The sequence below is a fragment of the Fistularia commersonii genome, chromosome 29 (genome assembly GCF_037954325.1).
Source record: "Fistularia commersonii isolate RoL2024-O1a breed Wild chromosome 29, RoL_Fcom_v1.0, whole genome shotgun sequence".
Classification (NCBI taxonomy): Eukaryota; Metazoa; Chordata; class Actinopteri; order Syngnathiformes; family Fistulariidae; genus Fistularia; species Fistularia commersonii.
The window spans coordinates 11,368,311-11,385,638 of record NC_141312.1 but is presented as its reverse complement, the minus strand read 5'-3'; the positions used below and the strand labels follow the sequence as shown (position 1 = coordinate 11,385,638).

At 42.5% G+C, this 17,328-nt stretch overlaps 1 protein-coding gene across 1 annotated transcript; it reads right to left on the bottom strand.

Moving 5' to 3' along the window:
* Positions 1 to 261: 261 nt before the first annotated feature.
* On the bottom strand, positions 262 to 11,185 carry LOC147216994 (organic cation/carnitine transporter 2-like). The gene is made up of 12 exons (XM_086176638.1): positions 10,790 to 11,185; positions 10,296 to 10,399; positions 8,315 to 8,469; positions 8,061 to 8,232; positions 7,611 to 7,737; positions 6,298 to 6,392; positions 4,975 to 5,189; positions 4,508 to 4,690; positions 3,280 to 3,415; positions 2,764 to 2,878; positions 532 to 630; positions 262 to 483 (listed from the first exon to the last, which is right to left on the bottom strand). Exons 1-12 carry the CDS (start codon positions 11,183 to 11,185, stop codon positions 262 to 264), a joined length of 2,019 nt encoding a protein of 672 aa, XP_086032764.1.
* Positions 11,186 to 17,328: the final 6,143 nt, after the last annotated feature.

Sequence of the window (17,328 nt, the reverse complement as noted above, 5' to 3'; positions counted from 1 at the left end):
ACAGTGCGACTTGGAAGGGGGTGATTGGGTGGAATGGCCCCCCGCAATCTGAACCCAAGTGGTGTTTTGTTATTGGACCTCTGTGCTTGTTACGGATTGTCCATAACATACACCATGTTCAGGCAAAAAGGTGTCCATATATGCGCTTGGCATCAACGCACCTAAGGCCACATTTCTTCGATGGTTGTGGCGTCGGACTTGCAGCCATGTCCATGTCCTGGACACTCGGGTGAAGAGAGGGACAGAGATGTCAACTGATCATCACCTGGTGCTGAGGTGGCTGCGATGGTGGTGGAAGATGCCGTCAGACTTGGCAGACCCAAACATAAGGTGAGAGTCTGCTGCGGAAATCTGGTAGAGTCCCCTGTCAGAAGGAGTTTCAACTTCCACCTCCGGCAGAGCTACAACCATTTCCCGAGGAAAGTAGGGTACATTGAGTGGCGCCACGTTCCATGCTTCTATTTTCAAGGGGGCAGACAGGAGCTGCGTCCACAAGACAGTTGGCACCCGTCAAGGGAGAGACCCTCAAACCTGCTGGTTGACCCCAGTGGTGAGGGATGCCGTCAAACTGAAGAAGGAGTCCCATTGGGCCTTTTTGGCTTGTCGTGCTCCAGAGGTAACTGACAGGCACTGTCAAGCCAAGTGGTATGTGGCTTTGGTGGTAGCTGACGCAAAAACTTGGGCATGGGAGGCGTTGGGGGAGACCATGGCAAACAACTTCCGGTGAAGATTCAAGGACATTTGAGGAGATTCTGGTCCACCATCTGGCAGCTCAGGAGAGGGAAGAAGTGCTCTGTCAACACTGTGTACAGTGGGAGTGGGGCGGTGCTGACCTCAACCCAAAGCATTGTAAATCTATGGCAGGAATACTTTCGAGACCTCCTGAACCCTGTTGAAACGCCTTCCAATGAGGAAGCAGAGCGGAGGGACTCAGGAGCTGACACACCTATCTGGGGCTGAAGTTGCTGAAGTAGTCAAAAAGCTCTTCAGTACCGGGGCATGCTCGGGGATCTGGTCAGTACTAGGGTGGATGAGGTCCACCCTTGGTTCCTCAAGGCTCGATGCTGTAGGGCTGTCATGGCTGACACACCTCTGCACCATTGTATGGATGTCGGTGGACAGTGCGACTTTTTAAAAAGGAGGATCGGAGGGTGTTCTCCATCTGTCGGGATCACACCCCTCACCCTTCCTGGTAAGGTCTATTCAGCAGTGCTGGAGAAGAGGGACAAACCTTGCTGAACCTCAGATCCAGGTGGAGCAGTTTTTGTCCTGGTTGTGGAACAGTAGAGCAGCTCTATTCCCTTGGCAGGGTCCTCGAGGAAGCATGGGAGTTTGCCCAACCAGTCTATATGTGTTTTGTGGATCTGGAGAAGGCATTCGCCTGTTTGCCACGGGCAATCCTGCGGGGGGTGCTCTAGGAGTATGGCGTATCGAACCCCATTATACAAGCTGTTTGGTCCATGTATGATCAGTGTCAGAGGTTGGTCCGCATTGCTGGTTGTAAGTCGGACCTGTTTCTGGTGAGAGTTGGACTACGCCAGGGCTGCCCTTTGTCCCTAATTCTGTTTACAACTTTTATGGGCAGAATTTCTTGCCAGGGGGTTGAGGGAATCCGGTTTGGTGGCTGCAGGATCGAGACTCTGCTTTATGCATATGATGTGATTCTGTTGGCTTCATCGGGCCATGATCACCAACTCTCACTGAAGTGGTTTGCAGCCGTGTGGGAAGTGACCAGGATTTGCAATCCAAAACCATGATGCTCAGCCAGAAATGGGTGGCGTTTCTTCATGGAACCTCATGAAAGAGGTTCTGACCCAAGTGGAGGAGTTCAAAAATCTTGGGGTCTTGTTCTCAAGTGAAGGAGGGATGGAATGGGAGATCTACAGTCGGATTGGTGTAGCGTCTGCAGTGATGCTTACTCTGTACCAGTCTGTCATGGTAAAGACGGAGCTGAGCCAGAAGGTGAAGCTATCAATTTACTGGTCGATCTACATTCCCAGCTCCTCCTATAGTCACAAGCTGTGGGTAGTGATCAAAAAGAATGACATCACGGATACAAAATGGCCAAAATAAGTTTTATTTGCAGGGTGGCTGGACTCTCTCTAAGAGATCGGGTGAGAAGTTTGGTCATCCGGGAGGAGCTCAGACTAGAGTCACTGCTCCTCCCCATAGAGAGGGGTCAGATGAGGTGGCTCGGGCATCTGGTCAGGATGCCTCCTGGACGTATTCCAGGGGAGGTATTCTGGGCTTGTCCATCTGGGAGGAGACCACTGGGAAGACCCAGAACACGCTGGAGAAACTATGTCCCTCGGCTAACCTGGGAATGCCATGTGAACTGACTCCAGACAAGCAGGGGAAAATGGATGGATGAACTTTTTGTTGAAATTTTGGTATATTATCCAGTGTATAATACATAACAGTCTGTATGTTATTTCTTCATAACGGGAAGTTTTTTACCAGTTCCTTACCTTTACTTTTTCAATTCCTTATTCTGCCCATTTGTAACAATGTGTTTAGGACAAGCAGTGTAAATAATAAATGACGAAATTTCATTTTTAGGTTTACTTTTTTTTTTTTTACATTAAAAAAGTGGATATATTTCCCACATTTTTCATATTTTTTTTTGTTTATTCTGTTTGTGGACAAACCATGTCTCAAAATAATCCTTTATTGCAGATGCTTGGTAAATTTGGTGTTGCTACCGGAGCATTTCTGATGATTGCCATGACAAGCAAAGCTTGAGCTAATGGGGCTCTAGTGTACAGCAACAGGGACATCGATTGCATTTCCAGAATTTTCTTTCCTGGGGCTTTCTGGGTCACTGTTATTCTCCTCTTCAGCTGTGTGAGTTAGTGCATATTTTGTCTTCTTGCAACATCTGAATAAAAAAAGAAAAGATTTACATTTCAATCATAACCTGATTCTTTTAAATCTGTGGGTAAATTCTCTGATTATGTAGAGTTTTGAGAGAGATTTTATTTATTTTCAAGCTCAAATTGTAGCTGTGGGTGTTTATGTAAATTATAAGGCTGTCTGTTACATATAGTAATTGTTTAAGTTCTTATTGTGGCAAACTTGTATTACATATTACCAATTTTGTGTGTTTCTGTTAAATATTTTTTTGGTTATTTCTGCGAATGTGCTGTCCCTAATGAAAATTTAGGGATTACTGTACGTAAAATAAAAAGTGTTGTTATTTGCTAAAACATTGGGAGGGTAAAAATCCGAGCACACTGTGTGGTACCATGAAAAAGTCAGAGGTGGGGATTGAAGTCTTACCCAGGAAACTGTTGCATGTGAGTGATGGTGTCAGGCAGGGGAATTCCATAGCTCTCAGGCAGCAGGAGACTCAGCAACCCAGACAGAACTGTTGTGCTTCCAACAAGAGTGTAAGACAGTGAAGTCGAATAGCTTCCTGTGGCAACATATCAAAGGGTGAGACACTGAGAAAAAACCTCAGTACAAATGGTAAAATAGAGCAGCTAAAAAGAAAACCAAAGAAGAGGTGCCATTTGAAAAATGAAGAAAAGTTTGAAATGGCTGCTGGAATTAGTTGAAATTCGGTCCAAAACTCAAAATGAACATCTTGATTATAGGATAATTCCTTGGGATACTAAGCAGGCTTTTCTATACAAGTGAATCATTAAAACAAGTCTAAGCTTTCTTTTCATGGTGGTTGCATTTTCCGTGTTTAAAAAGCTTTCATATTTACCCAACAGCACCTTCTGGAAGTGTACAGCCATTTCTCATTCTTTTTGTATACTCAGCTATCCAACTTTTGTAATGCAGCATAAAGATAAGCAGGTAGGATGAAGAAGTGGACATGGTTTTTGTAGTACACTGTAGGTTAAAACTTGAGAGGATGTACATATGTACACTGCTCAATAAAATAAAGGGAACACTTAAAAACACATCCTAGATCTAAATGAATGAAATATTCTTATGAAATACTTTGCTCTTTACACAGTTGAATGTGCTGACAACAAAATCACACAAAAATGATCAATGGAAATCAAATGTATTAACCCATGGAGGTCTGGATTAGGAATCACACTCAAAATTAAAGTGTAAAAACACACTCCAGGCTGATCCAACTTTGATGTAATGTCCTTAAAACAAGTCAAAATGAATCTGTGTTGCTTCCTGAGTGGACACTATGATTTCACAGAAGTGTGATTGACTTGGAGTTACATTGTGTTGTTCAAGTGTTCCCTTTATTTTTTTGAGCAGTATATATGGATATATTTACATGGATATAAACAACGTGTTTTGAAACATGAAGCTTTAGTTTTACATGTAAAAACATGACTAGTGTTTGAATGTTCTCAAGATACATATACTGGGGTGATCCATATTGAAAAAAAATATTTTGCAAGAAACAGAGATGTTCTTAAGTGTACAAAAGGAGGAAAACATCTAATGGTTGTCTAGATGCTGTTAAGCTGGTAAAGGCTACCCTGGTGGGTGAAATGAATGCACTGCCCTTAAGAAAACAGAATATACTTACTCAGTTCAAGGACATACGGAGCAATGATGCTGCCTATCCTTGCAATTGTGGAGCAAGTACCAACTGCTGTATTCCTTAGGACAGTGGGATAGAGTTCCCCACAATAAGCATATGTGATAGCAAAGGCAGTTGTAATTCCAAACTTCCCCATTATTTCCATAACGAAAGCGAAAGAAATAAGATCTAAAGGGAACATAGCAATAAAGTGTTCGAGAAACTTAAAAGAGTTATGACTTCAATAAGGCAAGAATTCAAAGTACATAGTGTATTGAGCTGAGGGAAAATTGCTTAGCTAGAGTAAGTGAGAGATCAGCAGTGTGTTTTTTTTTTTTGTGTGTGTGTGTGTCCGTGTGTGTGTCCGTGTGTGTGCATGTGCATGTGTATTCATATATACATTCATATGATTAAGGTTCAGATAAGCATATGTCAGAAATAGATATGTTAATTCAACCCTTGAAAATTCATACTTGCTGGCATAAGAGGGATGGCAAATAGGCATAATCCTCCAATAATTAGTATCGAAGAGAGAGTCAGTCGCCTTTCACACCAGTGAAACAAAAGCCATGACAGAATGTAGGCTGGAAGCTCTACCACAGCTGACAGGAAGCAGTTGAGGTATGGGCTCCCATGAATGTTTGATGTGTTCAGGGATAGAACATAGTAGCCTAATGTCAAAGAGTTCCTGAGAAAGAATAAAAACAAGAACTAAAATCAATATTTCAATTTCGCACCCCTTGTTATGACTTTTTGACCTAAGCGGAGGTCAATCAGACCGAGATTACATATTAGACTCAATAAAACTGAGACAACGGAGAGCAAAAGATGCCCATCTCACTTCATTTAATGGCTTGCCAATACTTGAGATGATTGCAGAGAGGGAGCAACTTTAGTGGCATCACGTTGGGGCCACGTTCTTAATGAGTCAAAACTTCAAGGGTCATGTTCAAGGTACAAAGTTCAGATTAATTATTTTTCTATTACCCTGTTCACACACCCAGAGAATGGAAGATCATGCTGTAAAAACTGTGCTCTTTAGCCACAATAAGCAGAATCTGTTTGAAAATTCTGCTAGTAACTCCAACCCTAAGTGATGTTGCTGAGAAGTCCTGATGCTCTGTAGAATTAGGAACCCTGACACATGTGGATGCTGGTAGGCAATGGCAAATACCTGGAACAATCCATTAGTCTAATATGTCCACTCAAGAGACACCCTCCATTCCTTTTTTTACAATGTACAGATGGCAATATAAAGACTGGGGCCATCCATCAGTATTGTTATGTATTTCGGCTTGGTAGGTAGGTCCAATATGTTTTTTGAATATGTAAAAGGATGACTCTTGTCATCCTGATTTTGCCAACATCATGTGCTCATCATAGGATAAACAAGCACAGGAAGAAATTAGAATTTGCAATTATTCACATGCACTCAAAAGCTAAATTTTCCATGTGATTACTACTTGTTGTAAACCACTGATCGTTTCCTTCAGGGGTTGTACTTATATCATACAACACATGACTCCTCAAGGAAATGAGCTTAAGAGCAGAAGATGCTGTGCTGTTACATAAACCTAAAGCAAAACAACCAGCAGATTTTTTTTTTTTTGTCAGTGAAATGAACTGACATGCTGTTTGGCTGATGCGTGACTGATTTTTTTATTCTTTTTCCTATGCAGTTATGTGTGCTTGCCAAGACTAAACCTCAAATGCTGACGTGCATGTGTGCGTGTCTGTTTATAAGTGCAGGGTCACTGAATTGAATGTGGAGGTCAGACTGGAGGGTGGGATATTACCAGACAAACCACAGCGTGATAGAGATCCAACGGATGTTCCTAGAACGAAGCAGGTCACAGATGTGGGCCTTCCTCTCTTTCAGCTGACAATCTGTCTATAGAGCAAGAGAGCATGTGGAACTATAGAATCATTAAAGTAGATCATCAGCCTTGAACAAATTTTATTAGAAAGAGGCGTTTGCAAGCGTCACTTGTTCATGTTCAAACATTTCAACAACATAACCAGGTAAAAAGAACAGAATGACCTTGTTAAGGGAGGTAAAACTTTAAGGAGAAACTAATTTAAGGATAGCAAACTTTGACATTCACAATATATTTGTAACATTTTAATTCAGTAAGTTAAACAGTAATACCACATTACCCTGTGTAATTTGAAAGACGCCATGAAATCTATTTACTGCATTAGCATTTAGAAAATTACTCTTAATACAACGTCAAAGAGTATATGAATTAGTTTAAGTGGCAGGTACTGGTACTTTTCTATGACATTAAAACCAACAAGCAACAATTCTAAAGCATGTTAATAGGAGCATGTGGGAAATAAATGCTAATGGGATTAAGCTTCACATACAAGCAGAGAATAATTTGTAGCACTGAACCATAAATATTAAATTTAGTCTAATCTTTCATTGAACTGATCAAAAGAAGAAATTGTCAAGTGAAATGTGTACAGCGTGTACTTTTCACATGCTTCCACATTGCAGGTTGATTTGTTGCAAATAAAAAAATCCAGTTAGTCCATCCCAGCTTGCAAATAAATAAAACGCACATTCTTTATAATATTGAGATATGAAAAAATATAAAGACACCATTACAATAAATAGCTAAAGAACTTATACATTATTTGGTAACTTTGAAGTTAAATACAGAGATCTGAACTCTTTGGGATCACGTTGGTCTTTTCAGTGATTTTAGACTGACAATTAAGCTATTTAACCTACTCCTAAGTCAGGACATCAATGTCAACAAGGATTTGTTTTGATTTTCTTTTAAAATTTCTATTCTTCCCAATTGGGTAAAAGTACACACTTGTCTGAGTTTAAGACAACATTTTATATTTATAAAATTCACATAAGAGCAGTATAAACTACAAGATCATGGGAGGGGAAAAAACTTCCAAAATTAAGTTAAATGATTTTACCACAAAATCATAGGGCTATCTCTACGCATATACATTTATGCCCTTTTATGGAGCTTTGTGAAAATCAGCCAATTTTGCATCATGTTTAATAAATACATATTTACTATAGGACAATTCTTCTAACCAAATGGTTTTCCTACCACGTGTGCAATTTATTCTAGTTCACTCTAACCTGAAGATGACTAAATATCCTCTCCAATGGCATAACTTTGTTCCTCTTGGCGGCAGCTTTCACAATAACTTCAGCTTCCTCTACTCTTCCCTGAGAGAGTAGCCACCGAGGAGACTCTGGAACGTACCTGTCTCAGTAAACACCAGAGTGAAAGAAACAAGACATACCATTATTTTCTTAAAGCTTAAAACAACTATCTACTAAATAGTAAAACTCAGCTAAGAATGTACAAATTATAAAAAAAAAATTAAAAAAACCCATTGGACAAAATAATATTTGGTGGCGGATATACAGGTGACCCTGTGATCGACCAGCAACATGTCCAGGGCGTACCTCACCTTTCACCCAATGATAACTGGGATAGGCTTCAGTGTTCATGAGTGTGGGATAAGCAGTATTGAGGAGGAATGTATAAATGTTGCATCCATTGCCAGGAGGGATAACGCTTACCAATAGAGAGGCACCAAGAGGAAGTTAGGTACAGAAAGAGCCAGGAGAAGTCCATTCCAGCTGCGGAAGAGGAAGGCTAACAACGGCAGCAGCATATAGCCAAGAGAGAAGAACAGGCATATGCCTGCAGTGCAGAAAATGTTCCGCATACGAGGCCCTAATAACTCAAATCCTATGGGCAAAGGGCAAAAGGTGATTCAAAATTCATGAAATGAATGACAGCAAAATATTTGGAGGTAGGCAAATGAAAATACCTAACACAAAGGCAATCAAGTAATTGGAGATGTGTCCAAAGCCAACGAAAAAGAACAAAATGCAGAACATGACCCAGGATTGAGAAAATGCTTGGATGATTTGGACCCCTGTCGGGATCGCCAAAGAAAGAAGCAACATGATTTTTCTCCCATACCTTGGAGAGAAGGGCCAGATAAGTTACTCAGTGAATGCTCTGCATGAGAAAGTTAAACATATTAATGCCAACATGAATATTTCATAACATAAAATTTTACATTTAGATAAGCAAACATTTGACCTGTGTCATCTGTTATTTATAACTTATTTTTAATCAACTGATTTTTACTATTGCCATTAAATGCTATGAACAGCACTTATTAAATCCCAAAAGTTTGATAGAAAATATTTGCAAATTGATGGAATAAAATAAAGTTTTGAAATTCAGAAATAAAAGTGGACCCAGAAATTAAGAGAAGTATTAAATGGCATCGTAGATGACAAATAGAAATGAAAAACGTAGAATAATATCAATGAGTCTTTTATCGAGAGATATGACTTAAAAGGCCACTTATAGATGTAAGATGCAAATTGGGCAGGACTTCAACGGAGCTTTGGCTAAAAACATCTGTAACCAGGTGGTAAATGATAATAATTAAATTAATTAAAAAAAACCCACTGAACTGTCTTGCAGTCCCCGTTTGTTGAGCCTGTTGCATTTTTATGTTGGACAGCAGGGGGTGTACTATCGATGGTGTGAGCATGCTGTTACAGTATTTCGGGGTCAGAATGAAACTTCAGAAGTTCAGACAAGCCTTGCTCAGATGATAGCCACGGGGGGAGATGGTTAGACAATTTAATAATCCTGTAAGGGGACTGATAAATTATGAAAATTTTGTGGTAAAATGGGATTTTTACCGTAAAAAGCCACTTTGTTGAATTTGGATAGGATTGCTGATGGTAAAATACTGCCTGTATGCTGCCAAAGCTAAGCGTGTCTTTTTTGTTTCCTCATTTCCTTGTTTCTCCACATAGTAGTTTGTACATATCTTGTGAATTGTTGCGAGTGTTTTATTTTTTATTTTTCGGGAAATAAAGGACCCCCTAAATAAATCTGAAGTTTCAGCGTGTGCTTTTCCCCGGCTTCATATGAAGAGGGGGATTGTGAGAAGTTCAGCTGATGTCCTTGGATAGTGATGAGTACTTAAATTAGTAAATACTGCAGGATGCAGGCAACTGTGCGAGTATATATTTATATTTGGATAACTGTGCACATGTATGCTTATAAACAACAGGCACATGCATCCATACACATATATATACACATGCATATACACACAGATATATACATACATATATATACTTACATACATATGCATACATATACATACATATATATACATACATACACACACACACACACATATATAAATACACACACATAAATATACATACATATGAATATGTATATAGAGTGTGTGTGTGTGCGCACATGCTCATGCAAACCATATATTTATATAACATACATACATATACATACATACATACACACACATGTATATACATGTATATTTACATATACACATACAAACATATATACATACATATATTCACATGTATGTATGTATGTATATATATATGTGTGTATGAATATACATATACATATGTATGCAGTACATGTATATATATAAACACCCACACACCCACACACACATATATATACCACCACACACTGTTGCCTATTAAAGTGACGTTTATTCCACTAGAAAACCTAAACTACAAAATAATTAGATGTGACTGACAATCAGTGTAAAACAACATGCCCCCTACTTGCTAAGAGTTCAAACAAAACTGGAGCCCTTATATCCCCAAATGTGCTTGTGCAAACTGTGAAACTGTGAGGAAAGTACTTTACTTGAAAGAGCAAATTATTGATCACAGTAACCTATTAATGGAGTATGTTGGGGATTGGCTTCAAAAGCTTAGTATTGTCTTGCTCTTAACCTGTCCGAGAACTGTCCTGTAACAGCTGAGCCAGCAAGAACTCCGCAGAAGAAAACAGAAGAGGTCAATGGATTCTTCCACTGGTTATCACAAACAAGGTCCCACTGTAAAAATACATATAAACAAAGAAAGTATGATAACTATATGAAGATTGGTGATTTCTGAAGATGCTCCCTTTGTTCTATTCATTATATTTGTGTGAGTGTGTGTGTGTGTGTGTGTGTGTGTGTGCGCACGTGTAAATCCCCCATTAGTGTCTCATTATCCGGATTTGTGTTATCAAGTTATGAACATACAAACACACCAGCTAGGATAATTATACATAATAATTATAAGAAGAAAAAAACAATCACACATTCAGTTTGCATTTTCTAGTCATGACTAATTAACTTTGTGTCTACTATTTTGACCCCCAAAGGAATTTCTTTTAGTCATCAAAACATTTGGTAGGAATAAACTATCCCTCTTCTTGGATCAGTTACTGCTTCACTAACCTCAGTCACAATAGTGGAAGCATAAAGGCTGCGGTCGTATTCCCATCCATCCATGCAGTCTTCTTGGGACACAGTGGACAGGTTGACATCCACGCCTGGTAGCAAGTCTCTCTCTGAAAAGGCCTGGATGTCGGCAAGCCTGTATCTGGTGCACTGGGCGCGTACCTGCTTGCCCCCGGTCATTGATTCATCCACTGGAATGCTGAAGTTCCTCCATGCGGCAGTCAGGTTGGCGTGTGTAGGAATCAGGCACCAGTGGGGTGGTGTGTCGCCGAGAAAAACAATGGCAGTGGAGATCAAACCATTTGGTACGGCTGACAGACAAAGTAGGAAAAAGACCTGCTGTTGGAAACAACCCCATTCCCCCAGAAAAGCGAGCCTGTCGTCTACTGTCATGTGAGCTGAAAATTGCGAGAATTCACACCAGTGGTTAAATAAATACATATATATATGTGTGTGTGTGTGTGTGTGTGTGTATATATATATATATATATATTTATAAAAAGGTTTTCCCATCAACTCAAAAATCCCACCCACTATTTCACTCAAAAAATGATTATGGCTGGGTTTCACTCAACAAATTAATATTTAAAGACACAACCACACTGTAACCAAACTACACAAGAAGGTATTTGACATTTGAAAATAATTGCCTGGAGAAAATGGAGGGGTGAAGTGAAGTGAGTAAATATATACCTAAAAGAAACCATTTGAAGAAAACTGTAGGCTCCACAACACGTGAACCACAGCTTTGGTTACATACAAGTATATCTCAAAAAAAGTAGAATATCATGAAGAAGTTCAGTATTTTTTGTGACTCATTACAGAAAGTGAAATCTGTATCTCATATAGATTTATTACACAGAGTGAAATTTCAACCCTGTATTGCTTGAAATTTAAATGTGTATGCTTACAGATAGTTAAATGTAAAATTCAGTGTCTCATAAATTAGAATACAATGAAAAAGTACAATATTAAGTCAAAACACCTGCAATGGTTCCTGAGCCTTTAAGCAGTCTCAGTCTGGATAAATAGGTTACACAATCATGGGGAAGACTGCTGGTGTCGGGAACCTTGACCTGAACCCCATAGAGTATTTATGGGGTATTGTCGAGAGGAAGATGAGACATCGAATCGAATAATGCACATGACCTGAAGGCCACTATCAGAGCAACCTGGATACCATTGCACCTGAGCAGTAGCAGAGGCTGCTCTCCCCCAGGCAATACTGCGTTGATGCAGTTATTCAGGCAAAAGGTGGCCCACTGTACCTTCTTTTGTAGTGGCCAGGTGTGACTTACAAGCTGATTTTGAAACGACTGTTTGTACTGCTCCATCTTTGTTAGGAGCCATATTTAGGCTGTGCTCACTGCCAGATGGTCACCCTTTAGTGGTAGATCAGCTCAGGCAGGTTCCAGCCATCTCGAGTGAGAAAATAATTTTGCTCTCAGTCCTATTAGTGTGTTATTTCTCTCCAGAGTTCCTGCTCTCAACCCTCTGGCCATCCAGCCCCAACCCCAATTTTGGCCTGAGGTTCTGATCCTGCCACCCCCCTTGTCATGGTACCTGAGTCTCCTTCCTAAGCCTGATTGGCCCTCAGTGTAAAGCTGCACATTTTTCCTGGTGTCTGGGTCTGCTTTTGGGTCCAGACCTATCCAATACTAAACACACAATCAAGTACTGAGTGCATGGAAATGAACTAACTTTTCCATAAACCTGACATTTCTGTTTAAAATATCCTTTTTGAAATGATATGTAATGAATCTATATACAGTAATATCTAGGCTGGACCCAACGGTATCCTATATCGGCTCAATAAGCACACCCCTGGAGACCTCAACTAGAGACTAATGGAGGCTAATGAAGGTAGCATGGCAGGAGAGAGTCCAAGGCCATGGAAAAGAGCAGGAGGCATCCTGATCCCTAAGGAGAGGAAATTCACATCCATCAAGAAGTTTTCGCGTGATCAACCTGCTGAACGTGGAGGAAAAGATTTTTAGCGACACTGTCAATAGGCTGTCAATATTCCTGCAGAGAAACAACTTTGTTGACACATCAGAGCAGAAGGCTGGTAGCTAGAGTTTCTGGACCATGTCAGTATCATCTGGCACTCGTTTCAGACTGCCAAGAAGTAACAGTGAGACCTTAATTTTATTTTCTTAGACCTTGCCAGTGCCCCATGAGAGCTTGTGGACGGCGTTCATCTACTTTGGTATACTACATTCAGGATCTCCAGTACTGTGCTACAGCCGCACCTGGAAAATCAGTATCATGGTAGGTTTTAGTATTTCCTCTCTTGCATCATGGCATCACACATCATGGCATCACACATCATGGCAATGTAGATGTGATGATACTGATGATACTGGCATCTTGGTAGGTAATGAGAGGCAAGAGAACCAAGAGTCGCCTCCAACTTCCTCCCAATAGAGCTTATATGGATGATCATCATTACAACAAGAAAGCCATTTACTGCATGCTTGCTACAGAAACTTATGGAAAACTCTTAGCGGGCGAGTTTGAAGTTCAAGCCAAGCAAATCTCGCTCCATCTCCATCATAAAAGCACAACTTACAGCCAAGCAGGTCCACAGCAGTGATGACCTAATCCCAACAATCCAGAAGAAGCCCATCATGAGCCTCAGGTCGGGGTATAACTAAGATTTCAATGACACCCAGCAACTGGAAAACCCATGCAGGACACAGCAAACGGTCTCAGGCACATTAACAACACCGTACTCCCAGGAAAACTGAAGCTCTGGTGCCTCCAAGTTTGGGCTGTTACCCATACTGTAGTGGCTGCAGACCATGTATGAGGTCTCACTCACCCATCCCTATTGACTGGAGAGGCTAATGAACACTCATGTTAGGAAGTGTCTCAGACTCTCAAAATGCCTCCGCAGCGTTGAACTCTACAAGGCGTCACTCCTGTCTTAGCAACAGGGAGGAAGTGGACCCTAGCCAAAGCTATGACACAGTTCAAATATCACTCCTCTATCAGGACAGAGTGGGCCACATCCAACAAGGCAGAGGACGCTTTGCCCTGGTACAGTAACACTGAATGTTGAGCCATGGTGGTTGAAGAGGTTCACTGGCAGAAGGAGGCAACCAGACATTTCAGGGTCATGGTGCAGGCCAAAGAAGGCAGCTGGAGGAAGTTGGAGGGTGATCGCTGGAGGAAGTTGGAGGGTGTCAAAAAGAGGAAACTCCCATGAAGCGAACTCTGGAGCATGGACGGCAACAGTCGTTGCATCATACAAGCCATGCAAGATGTGCCCTCTCCCACAATTCTACAGCTGTGGCTTGGAAAGCACCCATCTTGCCCCCTGTGTACAGTCCCAGCAACGCTCAAGGGCATCTTAGTTGGCTTCAGGACCAGCTTCACTCAAGGCAGGTACACATGGAGACACAAGCAAGTGCTCCGGTGCCTTGCCAAAAAACTGGAGCACTAGAGGGTATCCATCAACGCCCCATTACTCACCAACCAGGATGTGTGCCACCACCGACAACCATTTATCAGTGATGGGGACAAATGGAAGCCTAGCCATTCAATCCTGAATGGGCTCTCTGAATGTAGCTATGACAGATAAAAGTTGACTAGGACGAGAGGCTCTTGACCCCCCACCCCCAGGAGATTGCAGCAACCACACCTTGACCAGACATCATTCTTTGATCTAAATCCTGTCAACTTCCTTACATCATCGATCTAATGGTGTCATAGGAGGACACTATTGAGGAAGCCTATGAACACTGTGGTGCTGGGTCGTCAGTTGGTGCCACCATTCACTGATGTTTAGCCCCCTAGCCAGTATATCTCCAGGTGGGCAAGTGGCTTCTCAGGGACGTCCCCCCACCACTCCTTGCATCTGACCCAACTGGGGTGTTCGACCCCATCTGCTATCCTTCCCCCGTACCCACAACCAGAAGCTTTCTTTCTGCACCTCCCTCTCTAGCTCTTTGACAGTTCGCTGCAACCTTGCCCCTGTTGTTCCTGTAGCCCGTGGTAGTTGGATCACTGACCGGCCTACAAAGTCCCTGCACCCAACCTCCGCTGGGTGGATGGATGCTGACCACCCTGCCTCTCTGCACTTCATCACCAGCTCTGTGTACTTGAGCCGCTTTAGCTCGCATGCAGCAGGTATGCCCTCTTCCCAGGGCACGGTCAACTCGATGATGAGGACCTGCTTGGCAGGCTTGGACCACATGATGATGTCTGGTCTTGTTTCAGTGATCGCACATGGAAAGATTAGTTGCCTAACCAGGTCAACGTACATCTCCCACGCCTTTCCAGGACTCAGCAGTGACCCCCTTGTGGCTTCTGCCAGTTCTCTCCTGGTCACATTAAGGAGACACTTGCGGGTTGCCTGTTTTAGGTGTTTGCAGCTGCTCTGCTCGTCTCCAGGTGCTCTGCCATCTTCCTTAGCACTTGATTGTGCTGCCATCTAGGGCGTTCCTGTGACAGTGCCACTCTGCATGAAGACAGGATGTGCTCGAGGCCTGCGTTGTCTCTCCCACACAGAGGGCGTCTGTCTTCTTTCCCAAACCATATTGACAGGTTCTAAGAGCAAGAGAGGGTGTCATACGCTGCCCTAACCATGAAGCTGAGCCTCTGTGGGGTTTGCCAGATGTCCTGCCAGGTAGCGACCCTATGGAAGGTGTCTTCCCATTGGGGCCATGCCCCCTGCTTGCCCTTGGACACAGCCTTGTCAAGGTAGTGCTCCTGCTCCACCCGAGAAACTTCCTCCACAATGATGTCCTTTCTCTCCACCCTCAAAGCTTTTTACCAGAACCTGACTTGTTCTCCAGAACCAACTCCAGCCCAGCCTTCCTGGACACTCCCCATGACCTCTCTATGTTGCAATCTGCTGATAGCCTGGTCTGCTTCTGTCTGTGCCCTCCAATTGCGCCCTGTTTGGTCAGTTTCTGCAGCGCCTTTTATTGTGTGGTCCCTGGACTCCTTAAGCTCAAACACTAGGTGGGCCTTCTCCTGCTTGTACCCAAGGCCCACAGACTTCAGTGGAAGCTGGAGCACATTCTTGCCAAAGAATCCTGCATTGGAGAAGTAGCGAGGGAGGCCTAGGTAGGTGTTGGCAATGCTGTCTAACCCACTGGCTGTGGTCGATGGGATTTCACACATTTTAAATGGCCACATCACACATTGGAATAATGTGAACTGGTAGCACCAGAGTTTGAGTTTCCCAGGGAGTTGGCTACAATCAATTCTTGCCAGGCCGTCTGGAAGCTGTTTTTGCACCAGCCTGCCCATTTTTCTGTTAGAGAGAATGGGAATCTAATAGGCTGCTCTGATAGCAGGGGGATCTTCTCACCACCTGCCATGAACACTATCCTATCGGTCCTCCCTCCTCTTCTGATTGAAAGGCTCCGGGACTTGGCCGACTTGATTTTCATCCTTGCCCATTGAGTGAGCTCATCTCGGCACTTGAAGAGTCTTGCTGTACATGGTGCTGTCTGTAGAATGCTTGTCAAGTCATCCATATAACGGTTAGCCTGTCCCCAGATGGTACTCTCATGCCCCCAACTACTTGTCTAACTCCATAAGGAATGATCTCAATGGCAGCCACAAAAAGTATTGGTGAAATCCTCCACCTTTTCCATAGCTGGCGTCTGTTGCATAGGAGCTCCTCTATGTATTTCACCCTCAGTCCTTTCTGGGCTGGGACTGTGGCTAGCTTCACTATACTTTCCCCGCACCTGTCTTTGCACTCCTCGAAGTAGATGTTACTGAGTGCCCTTAGCTTGTCTTCAACTGTGCCTCACAAAGCATGTCCCAGGATGCTATTCAGATCTCTATCAATTCTGTGCCACACCTCTTGTTCTTTTGCCTGTAGTCAGTGTTGTAGTCAGTGCGGTTGGCGCCCACTTGGGTAGGGCCGCTTCGAGTCGCAGGGGGATATCTGAATACGTCAGTAGGATTCAGAGTCTGAAGAATAGGATGAGGCAGACCTTTGAATACAGAGTTAGGTCCAGGAATTAGCACAACAATTCAGTATGACCAGATGATGTCCAAAAAGTTCAGCTAGAAGACTATATATTGATATCTCTAATAATCATCACTTCCTGTAAGTGGGGAGAGCGGTATGAACAACATCAGGAGTCTTCAGATGGGAACCCTCTGTCATTGTTACTTGGTTGATAGGCCCACAACATCTCTACAGGGCTCAACAACAACACCAGAAGTCCCAGGTGCATCCCCTTCTGCTTTTAACCCTCTTTGTTGTTCTTTGCAGCCCAATTTGGGTCCTTCTTCTTTATCCAGATAGACCTCCCCATTCAAGAGGCTGGTTAAGGAGGTAGCCACAAAGCCTCTGCACTCAGCCCCTAATGGTAGCACCTGTGTACGCCCCCCTTGTTGTTGAGCCTCAAAAACTATGTCAGTGTACTTCAGCTTTTTCCATTCATATGCTTCTCCCACTGTGGCCTCCCATGACACAGTTAGTTCCACTATGAACAGGAATTTCTGTGGAATTTAACACAAAATAAGATCTGATTGCTGTTCAGAATCTCAGGTGGAAACTTGAA

Coding starts and splice junctions, on each gene's coding strand:
- LOC147216994 (XM_086176638.1), bottom strand. CDS start 11,185: ATGACAGTAGACGACAGGCTCGCTTTTCTGGGGGAATGGGGTTGTTTC. Junction 8,470..10,295: donor ACAGGACAGTTCTCGGACAG/GTTAAGAGCAAG, acceptor CTTCTCTCCAAG/GTATGGGAGAAAAATCATGT. Junction 484..531: donor CCACTGGGGTCAACCAGCAG/GTTTGAGGGTCT, acceptor TTGTGGACGCAG/CTCCTGTCTGCCCCCTTGAA.